This window comes from Gamsiella multidivaricata (genome assembly GCF_025024155.1).
Source record: "Gamsiella multidivaricata strain RSA 2152 chromosome Unknown BC939scaffold_39, whole genome shotgun sequence".
Taxonomy (NCBI): domain Eukaryota; kingdom Fungi; phylum Mortierellomycota; class Mortierellomycetes; order Mortierellales; family Mortierellaceae; genus Gamsiella; species Gamsiella multidivaricata.
In genome coordinates this window covers 111,105-127,904 of record NW_026251747.1, presented here as the reverse complement: position 1 = coordinate 127,904, position 16,800 = coordinate 111,105, and the positions used below count along the sequence as shown (strand labels likewise).

At 49.5% G+C, this 16,800-nt stretch overlaps 4 protein-coding genes across 4 annotated transcripts; 3 read left to right on the top strand and 1 right to left on the bottom strand.

Moving 5' to 3' along the window:
• Window positions 1-82: 82 nt before the first annotated feature.
• On the bottom strand, window positions 83-1,786 carry BC939DRAFT_453893 (26S proteasome non-ATPase regulatory subunit 14). Its single transcript, XM_051555996.1, has 6 exons — window positions 1,555-1,786; window positions 1,416-1,428; window positions 1,132-1,309; window positions 949-1,030; window positions 479-823; window positions 83-379 (listed from the first exon to the last, which is right to left on the bottom strand). The coding sequence occupies exons 1-6, from the start codon at window positions 1,672-1,674 to the stop codon at window positions 188-190; spliced, it is 930 nt and encodes a 309-aa protein (XP_051411425.1). The 5' UTR covers window positions 1,675-1,786; the 3' UTR covers window positions 83-187.
• Window positions 1,787-1,966: 180 nt separating this feature from the next.
• BC939DRAFT_398035 (regulator of Vps4 activity in the MVB pathway-domain-containing protein) lies at window positions 1,967-2,945 on the top strand (the record flags this gene model as incomplete). The annotated part of the gene is made up of 4 exons (XM_051552400.1): window positions 1,967-2,119; window positions 2,210-2,313; window positions 2,431-2,596; window positions 2,703-2,945. The coding sequence occupies 4 exons, from the start codon at window positions 1,967-1,969 to the stop codon at window positions 2,943-2,945; spliced, it is 666 nt and encodes a 221-aa protein (XP_051411424.1).
• A 1,740-nt stretch (window positions 2,946-4,685) lies between these two features.
• On the top strand, window positions 4,686-7,102 carry BC939DRAFT_453888 (P-loop containing nucleoside triphosphate hydrolase protein). Its single transcript, XM_051555995.1, has 2 exons — window positions 4,686-4,707; window positions 4,852-7,102. The coding sequence occupies exon 2, from the start codon at window positions 4,955-4,957 to the stop codon at window positions 6,896-6,898; it is 1,944 nt and encodes a 647-aa protein (XP_051411423.1). The 5' UTR covers window positions 4,686-4,707; window positions 4,852-4,954; the 3' UTR covers window positions 6,899-7,102.
• A 5,462-nt stretch (window positions 7,103-12,564) lies between these two features.
• BC939DRAFT_182079 (uncharacterized protein) lies at window positions 12,565-16,794 on the top strand. The gene is made up of 4 exons (XM_051550453.1): window positions 12,565-12,958; window positions 13,087-13,347; window positions 13,444-14,762; window positions 14,864-16,794. The coding sequence occupies exons 1-4, from the start codon at window positions 12,754-12,756 to the stop codon at window positions 16,730-16,732; spliced, it is 3,654 nt and encodes a 1,217-aa protein (XP_051411422.1). The 5' UTR covers window positions 12,565-12,753; the 3' UTR covers window positions 16,733-16,794.
• Window positions 16,795-16,800: the final 6 nt, after the last annotated feature.

The following is a 16,800-nucleotide window of genomic DNA, read 5'->3' as shown; positions in this document are numbered from 1 at the left end:
TTTTCACCGGTTTGCTGTGTCCTTGAATGCACATAAAGAGCGTCATTTACAACCTGTTTGCTTTTTTTTTTTTTTTTTTTTTGCTTGATATATCAGTTTATTAGCATCATTGACCATGCTCTCTCCTTGTGCACAGGTTCGGCCACTTCCTTCCTCCTATCATAATGCAATTCCCTATCCAGCTATCTTAAAAGCTAACAGAGTCGAGCATGGTGCCGAGGGCAACAACGATATTGTTGCTCATGACCTGCTCAACATTGCTCTCGAGATGCCTCTTAGGATCCTCCTTTCCGACATGGCGCGTCTTAAGTTGTTCGGGTGTTAACGTAAACTCTTCCTGAACCGACTTGTTGTATGCCTCTGCCAATGACAACATCGACTATATTCGTAATAAGAAAACAAAAACGTGTTCAGAAGATGAGTAAACGGTGTTTCCACTAATGTTGAGGTCCTTTTGAATATGTAATGCGGATCATACCTTGACAGCCTTCTCATTCTCTTCCGTGTGCTCATGGAAATTTGTCAATGTCAATCCGGAGGTCCAGTTCTTCTTGTGGAGGTTCAGCAACATTTTTTGTTCCAGTTCGTTCTTGCGGTAGTTGATCGCAATTGAATAATAGTGTCTGTTCAGTCCGTGAATCAGGGCCTGGATACTGGGTTTGTTCAGGTGTCCAATGTTTGATGTCGTCTGACGGGGTTCGTGTCCGACAGCGGCGGTCTGGGGGTTGATCAGGCGGAAGGCGTCGATGACGACCTTTCCTTTGACAGACTGAATCGGATCAACGACTACGGCCACTGCCCTGCTGTTCAATTGCTCGAAACTCTATGGGTTGGTAATGGGCCAGGTAGAATTGTCAGCGTTTGATTCCGTTTTAAAGACCGGTAATGATAGTACTGCCGTACGACGGTGATGCCAGAAAATAATGGTCCTGAAGATATGTCCCGTACCTGCTGTGTGTTGACATCGACACTGGAAAGCCAGCATCCGAATCCAGGATGTGAGTGGTACCAGCCAACAACCATCTCGGGTCTAGACAAATATCCATGTAGAATGATCAGGATATTAATTGGGCTTAAAAAGAAGCCTTCCTGACAAATAAAGCAAACGAAAAAGATGCACTCAGTTGTTACCTTCCAGTCTGTTTCAACATATCCAACATCTTTGTCTGGAAGACAGGATCGACGGCCTCGACAGAAACACCGGTTCCACTCTGGGGCATTGCAAAGACGTCAATGACGCGTACGGTGTAGTCGTCGACAAATTCACCCAACATTAAGCCCATGACCTCCATTGGGACACCCGCACGGCCTATTCCCCAAAGTAAAGATATAATACGATTTGTTAGGACCTTGAGGGTTACTGCGATCTGGATTATCGAGCCTCTTGAAGGAGAAGAAGCCATGTATTAACTTACCGTGCTTCAACATCTTTTTTCAGGTTGCGATTCAAAAAAGCAGAAGGAGAAAATGTGTTGGTATTAGTATCTTCAGGACCTTGGCTTTCCGCCTTTCAATTCAATGATTATCCTGCAGGTTTTCAGCCTCCTTGGTTACCTTCAAGAGTGAGAGGGAGGAGATGTAAACCATTTCAGAGTTGTCGGCGGTGGGGTTGTCCTGTCCTGGCTCGGGACCCATGCCCTGTGCTGCCTGAAACATGCGCTGAAGTCGCTCCATTATGTCAGTGTCTGTGTAGTTGTAGTGGCGGTGAAGGCGAAGGTCGAAGTGTTTTGCTGCGCTGGGGTCGAAGGTGAAAGTTGAAAGAAGGGTGCAATGAAGGAATGCATGCAAAGAAAAGGCACGCAGAACGCGCGCGTAGGTCGCGCCCGGGGTGACGTAGACCTGTCCTCACGTGCTGCCGCCCTGACCCGCTCTTTATTCATTTCACACGTTCATTCACTCCTCGGTGGTCTTCAACAGCAAAGTTCATTCGACCATCGCCTCTACACTTCACACTTTTGCAGCAACAATGTTCAACCCGACACGCGCGAAGGTGCAGCTGAAGCTGTCCGTGAACCGGCTACAAATGCTCCAGAATAAGAAGAATATGCTGGCCCAGCAACAGCGCAAGGAGATTGCGCGACTTCTCGAGGCTGGCAAGGAAGAGAGCGCGCGTATCAGGGTATAGAATTATCTCTTTGGGCACCATCGGGACTTTTGCTCAGCAAGTTTACTAACCGTCCATGAACGTTTTTCTTCCTTGTACCTATAGGTGGAGCATGTTATTCGCGAGGATTTCAGTATTGAGGCGTTGGAGATTATCGAACTCTACTGCGAATTGTTGTTGGCGCGGTTCGGTCTTCTGGAGCAGCTCAAGTATGTCACATTATCGTTCTGCGTTGCCACTATGAGGCTATTGGTCAGCTAGGTTGCCATACACTGACTTAGGCTCCGCTTTTTTATTCTGGTGCATACATTATTATTACCTTGCAGGAATTGTGACCCGGCGATCACGGAGGCGGTGAATACGATCATCTATGCGGCGCCTCGTTCAGAAGTCAAAGAGTTACTACTTGTGAGGGATCAATTGACAGCCAAATTTGGACGCGATTTTGCCACGAATGCCATGGAAAACAAGGACGAGTCTGTGAATCCCAGGGTAAGTAGTCTTCAAAAAACATTTGTTGATGACGATAAGGAAATTTTGGCTGAGGTGCACATGTTGCAGTTGCTTACATGATGCGCACTTTTATTTCATGGACTAGATTATTCAAAAGCTCAAGGTGCAGACGCCGGATCCATATCTTGTCAACCGATACCTGGAAGAGATTGCAAGGGCGTTCAAGGTTTCCTGGACAGCGGACCCCGAGATGGATCACCAGCTCATTGGGGTACGTTATTACGCATGGACATGGTGGAACGGTGTCGATGTATCTCAACATGGTTCGCTAACTCATTCTGTTTATTTGTTGCCTCTTTCATTAGAGCATGGATGGCGAATTCATTGACCCGATAAGTCACTCGATTGAACAGCCGATGCGGCCTCGTCTTCCTGAAAAGAATAAACCAACGTCCAAGGTACAGTGCATTCTTTGTAGGAACATGCAACTATACAGCACATGGAGTGAACACTAACCAACATATGTCCATATCATAGACCCAATCCACTATGGAGATGGATGTCGATCGATTGGATCTGCTGAACGATCTTTCCAGTTTGTCAGAGTCCACAACTCCCACAATTGCCCCCACGGGATCCAAGACTGTGACTCCATCAATACAGCAGCAACCTAGTATCAGCAGTAATAATGTACCGCCTTCTGCGGCTGCAGATAGTAATGATGGTCTGCCTGATCTGGATGCCTTGACAAGACGATTCGAGGCATTGAAGAAGAGGTCGTGAGAAATAGCCTCTCTAATAAATGATGCTTTGTACAATACGATATGACATGATGCGATACGATGCGATACGATACGATATGTATGAAAAGATGGAAAAATGGAAAAAGTGGGTTCACATCAATAGGTGGGAGCGGTTTCTGGAGTGTGAGCCGGTTTATGCCAAGGGAAGAGATACATCCATGTTTCGGAAGAAGAAGAAATATGGAAGGGTGAGGAAGGGTGGAGCAGGGGGGGGGTGGGGTGGAGCAGGGAGGGTAGGATGGGGGAAGGGCTGCTAATTACATATCGGGACAATGAACACGTTTGGAAGCAATTGACGTCTGCTTTGGTGCAGAGGGTGAGCATGGGCCCGTCTGTGGGGTGGTGTTGGCGGCGGTTGACGATGACAGAATTGCTTATTTGGCAGTGGGAGCGGGAGTTGTTCCAAATCGGGAAGGTGCGTGAACACTGTGGCAGGATCGAGAATCTTCCGCCGGTCACAATTTCACTCTGCATTGGGAACAACGGCATTGGATGGTCGTATGAAATCATTTTCACATATTTCACATAAAAGCAAACCGCATCTTCGCGTACTTCTCTCCTCTTCTTCCTTTACAACCCACACTCTCACACACACGCCTCATACATCCACTTGTACATACACCTATTCACATCCTCACTCCCATTTCCCACACTTAATACACTTCACCTCCATATCCATTTCACACCACTTTCTCTCTGATACAGCCACATCGTCACCATGAATAACTTCCAGTTCACAGAAAAGACCGAGAAGACAATCGGCAAGGCCCAGGAGCTGGCCCGCGAGTTCTCAAACTCTCAGATCACCCCCATCCACATTGCTGCCGCCATGTTGGACGAGACTGAGGAAGGCCCTGGCTCCTCGCTCCTTAAGTCCATCATCAACAAAGCCGGCGGTATCCCCGAGGAAATCGAACGCGCCTTCAAGAAACTTCTCGTCCGACTCCCCACCCAGAACCCCGCCCCCATCGAGGTCTCATTCTCTCCTCAAGCCGTCCAAGTTCTCAGAAAGGCCCAGGAGCACCAGAAAAAGCAGAAGGACTCGTACATCTCAATCGATCATGTTATCCTAGCCCTGATGGACGATGCCACCTGCTGTAAGGCCTTTACCGATAATGGTATCTCCAAGACTGCATTCGAGAATGCCATATCTCAGACCCGTGGTAACAGAAGAGTCGAGAGCAAGAATGCTGAGGCCGGATACGAGGCTCTGTCAAAGTATGCGATTGATATGGTGGCGTTAGCCGAGCAGGACAAGTTGGATCCTGTCATTGGACGAGACGATGAGATCCGCCGAGTGATTCGAGTCCTCTCCAGAAGAACAAAGAACAATCCCGTCTTGATTGGGTAGGTTATCAAACAGCTGGCGAAGCATACTTCTCTCAAACCGCTTTTTTTTTTCTTTTGTTCATGCATGCGGAACTATGTATTGTGACTACTCTACTCACTAGCCCTTTCTTCATTTTTCATTTTTTTTTTCGCACTCAACAGTGAACCTGGTGTAGGAAAGACTGCTGTAGTCGAAGGACTTGCTCAGCGTATCGTCCGCAAGGATGTCCCTGTCAGTCTGCAGTGCCGTCTCTTTTCCCTCGATATGGGTGCACTGATCGCCGGAGCCAAGTATCGCGGAGAATTCGAGGAGCGTCTTAAGGCTGTCCTCAAGGAGATCAAGGATTCTGAGCAGGGCATCATTCTCTTCATCGACGAGATCCACCTGGTCCTCGGTGCAGGAAAGGGCGACGGCGCCATGGATGCCGCCAATTTGCTTAAGCCCATGCTTGCCCGTGGCGAACTTCGATGCATTGGTGCTACGACATTGGATGAGTACCGCCAGCATGTCGAGAAGGATCCTGCCTTTGAGCGTCGTTTCCAGCAGGTCTATGTTGGCGAACCATCATTGACAGACACGATTAGTATCTTGCGTGGTCTCAAGGAGCGCTACGAGGTCCACCATGGTGTCAAGGTCGCCGATGCCGCATTGGTCACTGCAGCCACGCTGGCCCATCGTTACATCACAAACCGTTTCTTACCCGACAAAGCCATTGATTTGATGGACGAGGCCTGCGCCAATACTCGCGTGCAGCTCGATTCACAGCCCGAAATTATTGATCACTTGGAACGCCGTCATCTACAGTTGGAGGTCGAGGCCGCTGCCTTGGCCAAGGAGAAGGATCCAGCATCACAGCAGCGTCTTGTCAAGGTCCGCGAGGAAATGTCTAAAATTTCCGAGGAACTAAAGCCACTGAAGCTCAAGTATGAGCTTGACAAGGGTCGCATCAACGAGGTCCGCGACTTGAACCAGAAACTGCAGGATCTCAGGACCAAAGCTGATGAAGCCGAGCGCCGCTACGATGTCGCCAAGGCGGCCGATATCCGGTACTATGCCATTCCCGATCTGGAGAAGAAGATTGCCACCGTCACCGCGGAGAGGGCTAGACAGGATGCCGAGCAGATGTTGGCTGCCGCGAGTGGAACCAAGATGGAAGGCGGTGATTTGGTGACCGAGGTTGTCGGACCCGAACAGATCACTGAGGTCGTCTCCCGCTGGACCGGTATCCCTGTCCAGAGATTGAACAAGTCCCAGATCGAGCGTCTGTTGCAGTTGGGTGATCGCTTGAGCGAGCGCGTCGTCGGTCAATATGATGCTGTCCAGGCTGTTGCCGAGGCCGTACTTCGTTCGCGTGCTGGTATGGCCAAGGAGCACGCCCCACTGGGCTCCTTCATGTTCCTGGGACCCACTGGTGTCGGTAAGACAGAACTGGCTAAAGCTCTCGCCCAAGAGCTCTTTGATGACGAAAACATGATGGTCCGTATCGACATGTCCGAGTACATGGAGTCGCACTCAGTCGCTCGTTTGATCGGTGCTCCTCCCGGTTATGTTGGACATGACGAGGGCGGTCAGTTGACTGAGGCCATTCGTCGCCGACCCTACAGCGTTGTCCTCTTCGATGAGATTGAGAAGGCCGATGTCAAGGTCTTGAACGTCCTCCTTCAAGTCCTGGACGATGGTCGCTTGACAGACTCCAAGGGTCGCGTGGTCGACTTCTCTAATACTGTTATCATTATGACTTCGAACGTCGGCTACATGCACCTTCAGAACCTCGGCAACAGTGGCATCACGGATGAGGCCCGCGAACTGGTCATGCGAGAAGTGCGCTCCCACTTCCGCCCTGAGTTTTTGAACCGATTGGACGATCTCATTATTTTCTCGCCTCTGGGAACCGATAATCTGAACAAGATTGTGCGCAACCAACTCGCGGTTATCGGCAAGCGACTCGAGTCCAAGAACATCACGCTCCACATCACGGACGGCGCCATCCAGAAGGTCCTCAACGATGCTTTCGACCCACGCTATGGTGGTCGTCCATTGAAGAGGTATCTTGAGAAGCAGGTCGTGACCAAAGTATCGAGGTTGTTGTTGACGGGCGAGCTGACAGAGTACCAGAATGTGCTTGTGGATCTGGATTCCACCGGCGAACTGGTCTTCAATGTGCAAAAGTCAACAGGCGCACCCGACGACAGTATGAACTTGGATTGACTGCCACGCGACGCGACTGCTGTGGACGAGGACGAGTATGATGAAGATGAGACGGATCATGGCAGGAAGCGTCGAGTGCATACGGACAAGAAGACCCGAACTAAACTTCAACGGCATAGGACTTGAGCACCTCCCCTCTCTCTCTCTCTATCTCTTTCTGCATAACTCAATAATAGTAATAATAAAAAATGAAATCGAACATTATGATCTTGGTATCTATTTTTATTGCTGGCGGGTATCTTAGTTAAGTTGTCAAAGGCCTTCTATTATTGCAAGTGGTGCTTTCTTTTCAAGCTTTTTATATAACTTCTGCAGGACTGCAGCATTGCCGAACTTGGCAAGAGCCGTACCATTGAGATCTATAATCCTGAGCAGAACTTCAGCCTCACTCAAAGTCAGGCGCAGCATCGATAAGAACCACCAGCTGTTCATGAATTACACTTTTCTTTTCAACTGACACTGGACTTACTTCTCAAAGTCGTCATCTGTCAGGAAGAGTACAGCCCCACCATTACACACTGGACATCCTTCCAGAGAAAGATACGTTCTCCAGACTTTTTGTCAAGTCGGGCGGGGATATGAATAATATGGGCCATGTGTAGGGCTCGAAACTGTGGCGAAATACGATCATTGTTCATTGGTATCGCCATGCCATTAAAATAAGGAATATAGGTATCATTGTGGTGGGGAGAAGATAGAGAAGGACGGAGAGAGTACGGATGAAGAAAGAAGAGTAATGTTCGCGTGGCAACAGGAAATGTATCCTGAAAGGACTGATCAGCGAATTATGTCGTGTCCGCACCGATTTTTTTCTTTATTGATGCCAGATCCCCCCAGACGTGCAGGCGTGCCACAGGCTGCATTGTCCAAGCCTCGGCTTGGACTGTCAGCCGGCCGATAAAAGCCCTGGGCTTCACCTCCTACCTAAACCCCGGCTTTTTTCATCCTCGCACATATGCCCTCGGACTTTTCCCATCCCACTGTGGCACTACATTGCACCTTCCATAGCCCCTCTCGAGCAAAAGCCTCAACTCGTTCTGCAAAACGTCCAACCAAGTAAGCCGCGATACTCTTCGACGCCTTCAAGAGCAGCGCCCAATCCGTTGTCAGGGGTTTTGGTACGAGTCCGTGATATATGTCCGTCGTTGTCCAGAGCCTGGTGGGTGGTGCTGCCTGCCGTACGTTTTCTTGACTGCCTACTCCCTCTCCCTCCTCCTCGTGGATATTCTCTCTGTCCTTGTCACTAGTGCTTGATCGATTGGCGAATGTCGTCCTCCGCTGGCTGACCGCAGAAGGTCGTGTGTGTCTTCATGCTCGTGAAATGCTGTGCGTTCAGTTGCCATGGCCGTCTCCCGCTGTCGTGTGCCTTGTCCCCCAGGTCGTCAGCGGCCTCATTTCCAGTATCGCCGCTGCGTCCTTTAACCAACTGAACATCTACTCTGCTGCCCTGCTGCACCTACGCCTCGTAAATCACGGCCCACCAGTCGACATATGCTGCTCTCAACCGCCGTCGTGGAGTGGCTGTATGTCGATTCTTGACTAACGCCGCAAACTGTTGGACCACTACTCTATTGTCGATATGAATAATGGCGTTGCGATCCTGGGGACAGCACAGAATTGTCGCGAGCAGACCCACCAGTTCTGCCTTGGTGGATGATGCGTAATTCGTCGTTGTCCCACAGATAGCCGTTTGGAACAAGCCGTCGACGCATCTATAGACACTACCAAACGATTGGCTGACCGTTGCCGAGCTAGGGTTCTTCACTGACCCATCCGAATAAAAGAAAATTACATCCAACCCAGGTGGGATTCTCCATCGCGTCTTACGGATCGTTTGCCATATCTCCTGGTCAATATCAACCCATGGAAAATCGATCATTTGCGCTGGCGGAGCCAAGGACGCGAGCGCTACCGCACCCTGAATGGTGGTCGGCTGCGAATCCATTTCATGTACCTTCTGGTCCTCATCCATGCCATTATATTTTTCACGTCGCTGTCGCTGTCTATATCCCTTGAGTCGGACAGCGGTATTGTACGCATGCAAAGCATCATCAGCAGTACGCCTCGCTTGCCTGCCCTCAGTATCTGTGAGGGGTCCTATCGAATGGCGCTGCGATACAGAATCTTGGGGATCAGGACGCTGTTGACGATAGTGACGATAGCGGTGGCAATGCGATCGGTGATGGCCTTACGGCTCATAATGTTGCAGGGCCGGGCGACCTCCGTTTCCAGAATGCGAGTTGTGGGCGTTGTTGAACGAGCTGAGTTAACCCATACGCCCAACACACGCGCTGCCTCCTTGGGTAGGCGTCCTGCGGATAGGAGTGCTGACATCGCCGTGACTAGCGCACAGATCTTGGGACGGCCAAGGTTCTCGCTGCTTTCAGAGCACGATCTTGATGGCATCAAGTGCACCATCATGGACGAGGTAGGCACAATTCTGGCGTTAGGCAGCCGCCTTGATCCAGTTCAATTTGGAGGAGCTAAAAAGCCCATGATCGACCAATAGGCGCGCCATGCTGCCATAAAGACCTATACAAATATCATTCATGGATTTTGGGGTGGATAAAAACGAAGCGGAGGATGTGGATCTTGAGGACGTGACAGCACATGGAAAGGTCTGCGGCCGGTCATGTCGATATTATTTCCACACTCCTTTGTCCTGGGCGTAGGTGCAAACCGGAGACAGCGATTTCTATCGTCAGCGGCATCATCCCCTTTCTCTGTTTTTTCTGAAGGTCGCCATCTAAAACAAGGTTTGAGTTCAGATTTAGGAGGGAGATGGACTGCGCCCATTTTTTACCACGACTGCAGATTTCTCGTGTGGTGGTTATACTAATATGGACTAATATGGACTAATATGGAAGAAATGAAGTGCTGCAGAGTATGCGCATAAACATGGACAATCCTTGGAGAGGGACGCGTGTGTCGTTGGTGACAGCCCTTTCTGCCACTCCCAGTGCTGCTGTCCGCAGCCACGACGTGTGCCCACTTGGTGGTGTTATCTGTAGCAGGCTGATTTTCTTAAGGAGTGGATGCAGCACAGCCGTATGTGAGCACTTGATGAAATAAGAAAAAAGCTGGAGAGGATGAAGCCAGCAGTGGCTATGTTGGAATAGACAATTTGGTCCGAGTCCAACATATTCACGGTATACTGTCTTTAGGAACCATTATCTGCGCGCGTACTGCTGCAAGAGGATAGTATTGCTGTATGTGACCCATATGATCATCGTCGCTGTAGCCGCTTTTTCCTTGTTTCACTCGTTCTTTTTCCTTGCTGCTTGTTCCTGTGTCTTTATCCCTCCCACACTCCCAGGTACATCATTACATCATTGGCTGCTTTGATAGACGTCCTGACTGAGACACTCTTATGGTGGCACTACTTTTGCCATGTCTTTTCTGTCTATTGCTTTCTTTCTATTCCATGCTTGCATGCTCATCAAAGGAGACCTCTCATCCTCTCATCCTCTCATCCTCTCATCCTCACATCCTTCCATCCTCTCATCCTCACTCCCTCTCTTCGCTCCTTTGCTGCCAAGACCAGGCTATCTTACCACCAAAGTATATTTCATATCCCAATAGGTCACCGGTCAGATATATTTTGCCACCATTTTCTCCTTGCTTGTTTCTGTCCACTGTCTCCGTGCTGTCTATCGACACTATCTCTTTTTCTTTCATGTGAAAGGCCCGAAAAGACTATGCCGATAAGAGGCACTCTCTTCGCTGCAGATAGCAGCGATGACGTGTACCGTCTGTCGAGGAGGGAGTGTCTACCGAGGACCGAATATAAAGCCCTCCTCTTTTTCACTCTCTTCTCTCTCCTTTCTTCTCTCTTTCTTCCTCATCTTCTCCCCGGTCTTCTTCCTGGTCTCCAAGGTAAGCTCTTCTTTCTCCTTCTCCTCTTCCACCTTTACCCCTGCTCCAGCTACTCCCACTTTCACTCTCAGTCCTTCACTCCTGCTGTCTCTTGCCCTTCTTCCTCACTGCTCTCTCCCACTGCTCTCTCCCACACTTGTCCACCTCAGTCTCGTTCATCTGCACTTCTTGTATCTCTCTCATCCACTCACTCACCCAGCGCTCCCTTGTCTCTATTGCTTCTAGCTCTCTCTCTCTCCTTCCTTCTCCTCCTTTGTTTACCTTTGCTTTTGCGTTTGCTTTTGCTTTTGCTTGGACTTTTGCATCTATCACTGCTCCGACTCTGGCATTTACCTAAGCTTCCGCTTTTGCTCTTGCTTGCGCTCTGGCTTTTGTTTTCGCTTTTGCTTTTGTTTGGACTTTTGCTTTTGCTTCTGCTCCGGCGTTGCTTTTGCTTTGGCTTCGACATCTGCTTTTGCTTCTCCATCTGTCTTTGCTATTGCTTTTGCTTTTGCTTGGACTTGCGCATCTATCACTGCTCTGACTCTGGCATTTGCTTAGGCCTCGGCTTCTGTTCTTGCTTCTGCTCTTGCTTTATTACACCTCTCTAAAAAAAAGAAAAAAGGAAAAAAAGAAAAAAAAATAGAAAAGAAAAAAAGAAAAGAAAAAAAGAAAAAAGAACAAGAACAAGAAAAATACAATTCCCCACCCCCAAAAAAATAAGAAGGTCAAAAGCCGAACTTTTTTTCCCTTGTGGTTTTTTCTGGGGTACCATGGCTTGCAACCTGCCCGCGGTGTACCCTGCACAGTCTTTACTTTCCCAAGTAAGACTGACTGATGGCAAGCCAATCCACTTTCCTTTGTATGTATCGCTTCGAACCCCACACCTTAGTCACCTTAGAATCAGCAAACGTCAACGTGAAAATGAAATAAAGTGTGAGGATTGAACCAAACGATGAAAAGATGAAAATGTGCAATAGCAAGAAAAGCCTTTGTCAGCAATATAATGAATGGGTTTGCACTTGGTGCTCGCACTGCATTGAAGGGACATTGTGATCGACGCGTATATCTGGTCTGGGCGGCGCACAGCCTCGATGGCATCACATAGATCTTAGCCTCCAGAGCGCATGTGCAACATTCGCATCTACCCGCATTGAAGGAACTCCTTGCAAGACCACGAGTGGACTGTTTTTTTCTGGGAAACCTTTCCTTTCGCCGCGACTCATTGACTACGAGGAGTGCGTCAGATAGCCGGTTTCGTCGTTGCTGTTGTTGTGGCAAAGGCAGGTCCATTGACTGAGCCAGACGCGCTTTTTCACGTATTTTTTTGTATCCGATCTTGACCGCGAACCAGCCCTGAGGGCTTTTTGTCTTCGGTAGGGTGTGTCCTCGCCAAACATTATTGTGGTGGTTTTCATGTGTCAGGCCGTCTCGATGTATTTGATGAAACGGGTCTCTTCACGAAAGAATGATGGTAACAAGGTTTTGGCTCTGCATGGGCGTCAAGAACTGCTATACCAGTCCTCCGAACACATATGCAGACACAATGATGGATTGGCGGGTCGGATTTTTTTTGGTACATTTCTACAAATGTGGACGAACAATAATGGAGAGGTGCCCAGTTCTGGTGCTAGAATTGGAAGATCCTTGTTCTCTCCCTCTCTCTTCGCGCTCTTTGTAAGAGGGTCAGCATCGAACAAGCAGGGCGTCCTGTGGATAGGAGGGGGTTTTTTTTATATTTTTTTATTGACGCTAGACTAGATCCCCCCAGGCGTCTGTTGCCTACTTTTAGTTTTCATCACATGATATTACCCCGCACTGCTACCGAAAAGGATGCCAAAGTGAACACCCTCTGCAAAAAAGTGCAAACCCCATTAGAACCACCCTTTCATAAAACACATCACCAAGACCTATCCTCATTCGCCCATAATCATCCCTCAGGAGCCCTTTGCCGATTCATTGTTTCTTTGCATCCCTTGCATTCCTTTTTGACCGGACAAATGTCGCAAGTGGACCCTAGCCAATGGACGAGGTGGTTTTGGCTGCTGCGCCCACGGCCAATTGAGAGCACTGCTGAGTTTCGCACAACTCAGTCTCTGCAAGATGTACACATCGATCCTGCCGCATCTACGCGCGCAGAGGAGTGCTCAGAAAAGCAGCCACTACTAGATGACCAGGACGAAGAGCACTTCAGCCAGCCTCATGGTAAGTCTCGCACTTACAGACTAGTTGACAGTGTGCAAACCGATATGAGGACGGCGCACGAATATAACGAGAAAGGAACTGGAAAGGCTCTGGAAGCTGATTCTTCCCATTACATTTGCTTGTTGCAGAATACTTGCGTGATGGGTCGCAACTCTATTGTCATCCACTCCAGCTACCCACATCTCATGAGAGCAAGGAACAAGTCGATACTGGCCTTCTTGACACAACACCTTATACCTACCATTCAAGGCATCATAACAAGGGTCTATTTCGACTTCTGGGGCTGGTCAATGTTCTGGTTTTGATGCTCATTCTCCTCTTTTGCGTCGCTGTCTTGAATCTGCTCTCTTGGTCCACTTGGCCTTCGATGACAACCAAGGATATACAAGGTAACAGGCTATTTCTTTATTGGTACAAATTCGATTTGATTAGCACAATGCTCAGCAACTTTATCTCGGTCTTAATTGTTTATTACTCTACCAAAGCTTCATCTGCGGACTCGGCGCCGACGACCGGTTCTTCCAGATCCACATCATCCAACGGGAGGCCCTCTGTCGATCAGTCCTCCTCTCCCGAATCTGAATCGCCCTTCACAGCACTAATCAACAACCACCGCAAACCCGGGCATCGCGACCAACCCAAACTTCCACTCCCCGCCAAACGTATCCCTCGACCACTCACCCTCCACAACGAAACACTCATCGACAACTATCGATGGATGCATTACATCGATCAGGACCCCGACGTAGAGACGTATATCAAGGCCGAAACCGAGTACACGAACGCATGGGTTGAGCAGTCTGGCACCAAGGCTCTGCAGAAGCAACTGGAGCATGAAATGGCGCAGATCAGGAGCGCTATGGCAAGACAGCCTATCCTGACGGGTCCGTCGTCACCAAGACCACCACCGGTTGATTCGGTCAAGGTTTCTGAACACATGAAACCGCATGAGAAACAGCGCCTGGAGGGGACACAGTTCTGGGATTTAGATTCTTGGCGGTATTGGCTGGATGACTCGGTGGGCGATTATGGCGTTTACAAGCGAAGGCCCATATCGAGAAACACGCACGGTATCGCGCCGCCAACTCTTGCGAATTCGCTCCAATCTCAGACAGCCCTTAGCGGTACATCCTTTAAAAAGAAGGCGGATGGTAACGAGGATCGATCATCGTTCGACGCGAAAGGGTGCTCTTCAGACCCAGTGTCTTCTGCGGAGGTCCAGTTGGTCCTGGATGTGAATCGGCTTGCCAAGAAGCAGATCCGTAAGAAGCACGGGAAGCAGCTCACGATAGGGTCTGTCGAGATCCAGCCCAAGGAAACCATTTTGGGACGCGATGGCGCTTTTATGGAAGGATTAGGATATCACAGAATGGCAAAGTCAGAAGACAAGGATATCTATATGGCCTATACATATGGTGTCTCTGGTGGAGAACGATATTATATTCAGATTGCGACTTTATCTGCCGACACTGATGCCAAAACTGCAAAGGAGGCTGAGGCGATGGATAAGGGACACTTATTGATGATCAAGAATGCTGCCATAAAGGATGCTGGTTCATTCGTGCGGTGGGTCAAGTTGGACGAATCTCTTTATTTGTACTTTACGAGACTGGACAAGAAGGGTTTGCCGCGCGAGGTCTGGAGGGTCAAGGTCGACGGTCCCAAGGAGGATGACAGCCAGCTTGACACACAAGCAGGAAAGGACAAGCCAAAGTACGAACCCGAGATGGTGATGCAGGAAAAAAACGGGAGGAACATACTGTCGGTCTCGTACACTAGCGACCAACGGTTTCTTCTCATCGAGGTAAGCAACCGACGTTATATTCAGTATGTCAATGACTCTAGATACTACCATAAAAAACAGACCCTAACTTGAGGTTGCCTTTTTGATGATCTGAATGATAGAGCTCGGGACAGACAAACAGCCACACCTACTTCCTCAGCATCGACAGCCCAGAGAAAGGGTGGAGTCTCGTCCACAAGGCCATGGAAAATGTCATCTACAAGGTCGAGCACCATTCCGGATACTTTTACCTGCACACCAACCACGACGGCGCTACCAATTTCAAAGTGATTCGGATCCCTGTGAATTACTATTCCCTGGGCTCTAATCGATTTCAATCGGCCGAAAACGCTGGACCCTCGTTTTTATGTACAGGGGAATATGAAGTCGTAATCCCCCACGACCCGAACGAATTCCTAGAACGGCTCGAAGTCTTTGTGGAGCACTTCGTCGCGTGGGTCTGGCGCGGTGGTTTACAGGAGATCCGGATCTTTTTGGCCCCGCGGCCTGGTCGCAGGAAGCCAAAGATCCCACTCTCGGAGGCGCAGAGGATTCGACCGTACCATAGGGATTCCAAGATCGCGACGGTCATGCCGGAGAACGTTCGGAATAAGGGGCAGAGACTGTATATTGATTACTATTCGACAAAGTTGCGGTACTCGAATAGTTCGTTTATTCGACCGTGGGCGGTTTATGAGTTCGATATGCATTCGGTATCACATTTACCGACAGTTGGTGGAGACGATGACGGTAGGGTGAGGAACGCGACGCGGCTGGTTTGTCAGGAGCCCTTCCCGCTAGGTGTGCGATATGGCCAGAGCTCTCACCTGGAACAGGAGTCGATTACAGAAATGGATCCTCTCAGTTCTCGTCTAGAATCGCCTGTTATGGATCCACGAGAGAAGCAGGAAAAGGAAATGGCAAAGTTCAAGGAGGAACGGATCATGGTTCCCTCAAGACACAGATCCAAGAGGAACAGGACTTGCCAAGCTGACGACTGCAACAATGGTGATCAGGAGAAGGAGACCTTGATCCCAGTCTCATTGGTCTACCGTGCGTTTCCGGACGGGCGACAGTTTCCAAGACGAGCTGCATTTGTGGAAGCGTATGGCGCGTACGGTAAAATGACGACGCCAGCGTTCGATCCGCTGGTGGTCTTGCCACTACTTCATCGCGGACTATTGTTTGTTCAGATTCATCCTCGAGGCGACGGTATTATGGGGCCTGAGTGGTACGCGGACGGCAAGGCCGAGCACAAGCTGAACACGTTTTATGATGTCGAGGATGTCCTCCTGTACTTGCGGGACTCGGGCATGGTAGAGAAAGGAGGTGTTGTAATGGAGGGAAGAAGTGCAGGAGGTCTCGTATCTGGATGGATCGCCAATCGGTGGGGTGAGGTTGCTTCTCTATCCCCTGGCGAAAAGATTGGTGATGTTCCGGAGTCAGGATCGAAGAATATCGTCCGCGAGATGGTCAATGTGGTGCTCGCCCAGGTACCGTTCATGGATGTCATTGCCGACATGGCGGACCCTGATATTCCCTGGGTGGAGTACGAGTGGGACGAATGGGGCTCGCCACTGCAGAGCCGAGAGGTCTTTGAGGTGATGAAGGCATATTCGCCATATGATCGTATCCGAAACCAGCCTTATCCACCTATGATGATCATGGGTGGTCTCGCGGATGGACGGGTGAGTTATGCGGAACCGTTGAAGTACGTTGCTAAGCTGAGGAGCATCGACGGCAAAACCAATGATTGTCAGCCGTTTGATAACAAAGACGAAGAGGAACTGGAGGACTCGCGTTGGGATGTCAGCTCAGAGAGCGAAGAGGAAGAGAGGGATAGGATGTGTGCGGGTAAGAAGGATACGCCTCTACTGCTCCAGATGGAGGACGGGGGTCGCTTCAGTGGAAACAGTTCACTCTGGATGGCGTTCTCGTTGTACCATCTCGGAGCAGAGAAAGTCATGCCATTTTCGGCGGTAGCGGACTAGACTACTCTCTAGACTAGAACAAGGAAAAATCTTCGCAACAATGCATTCTACATTGCTTCCGATATGCG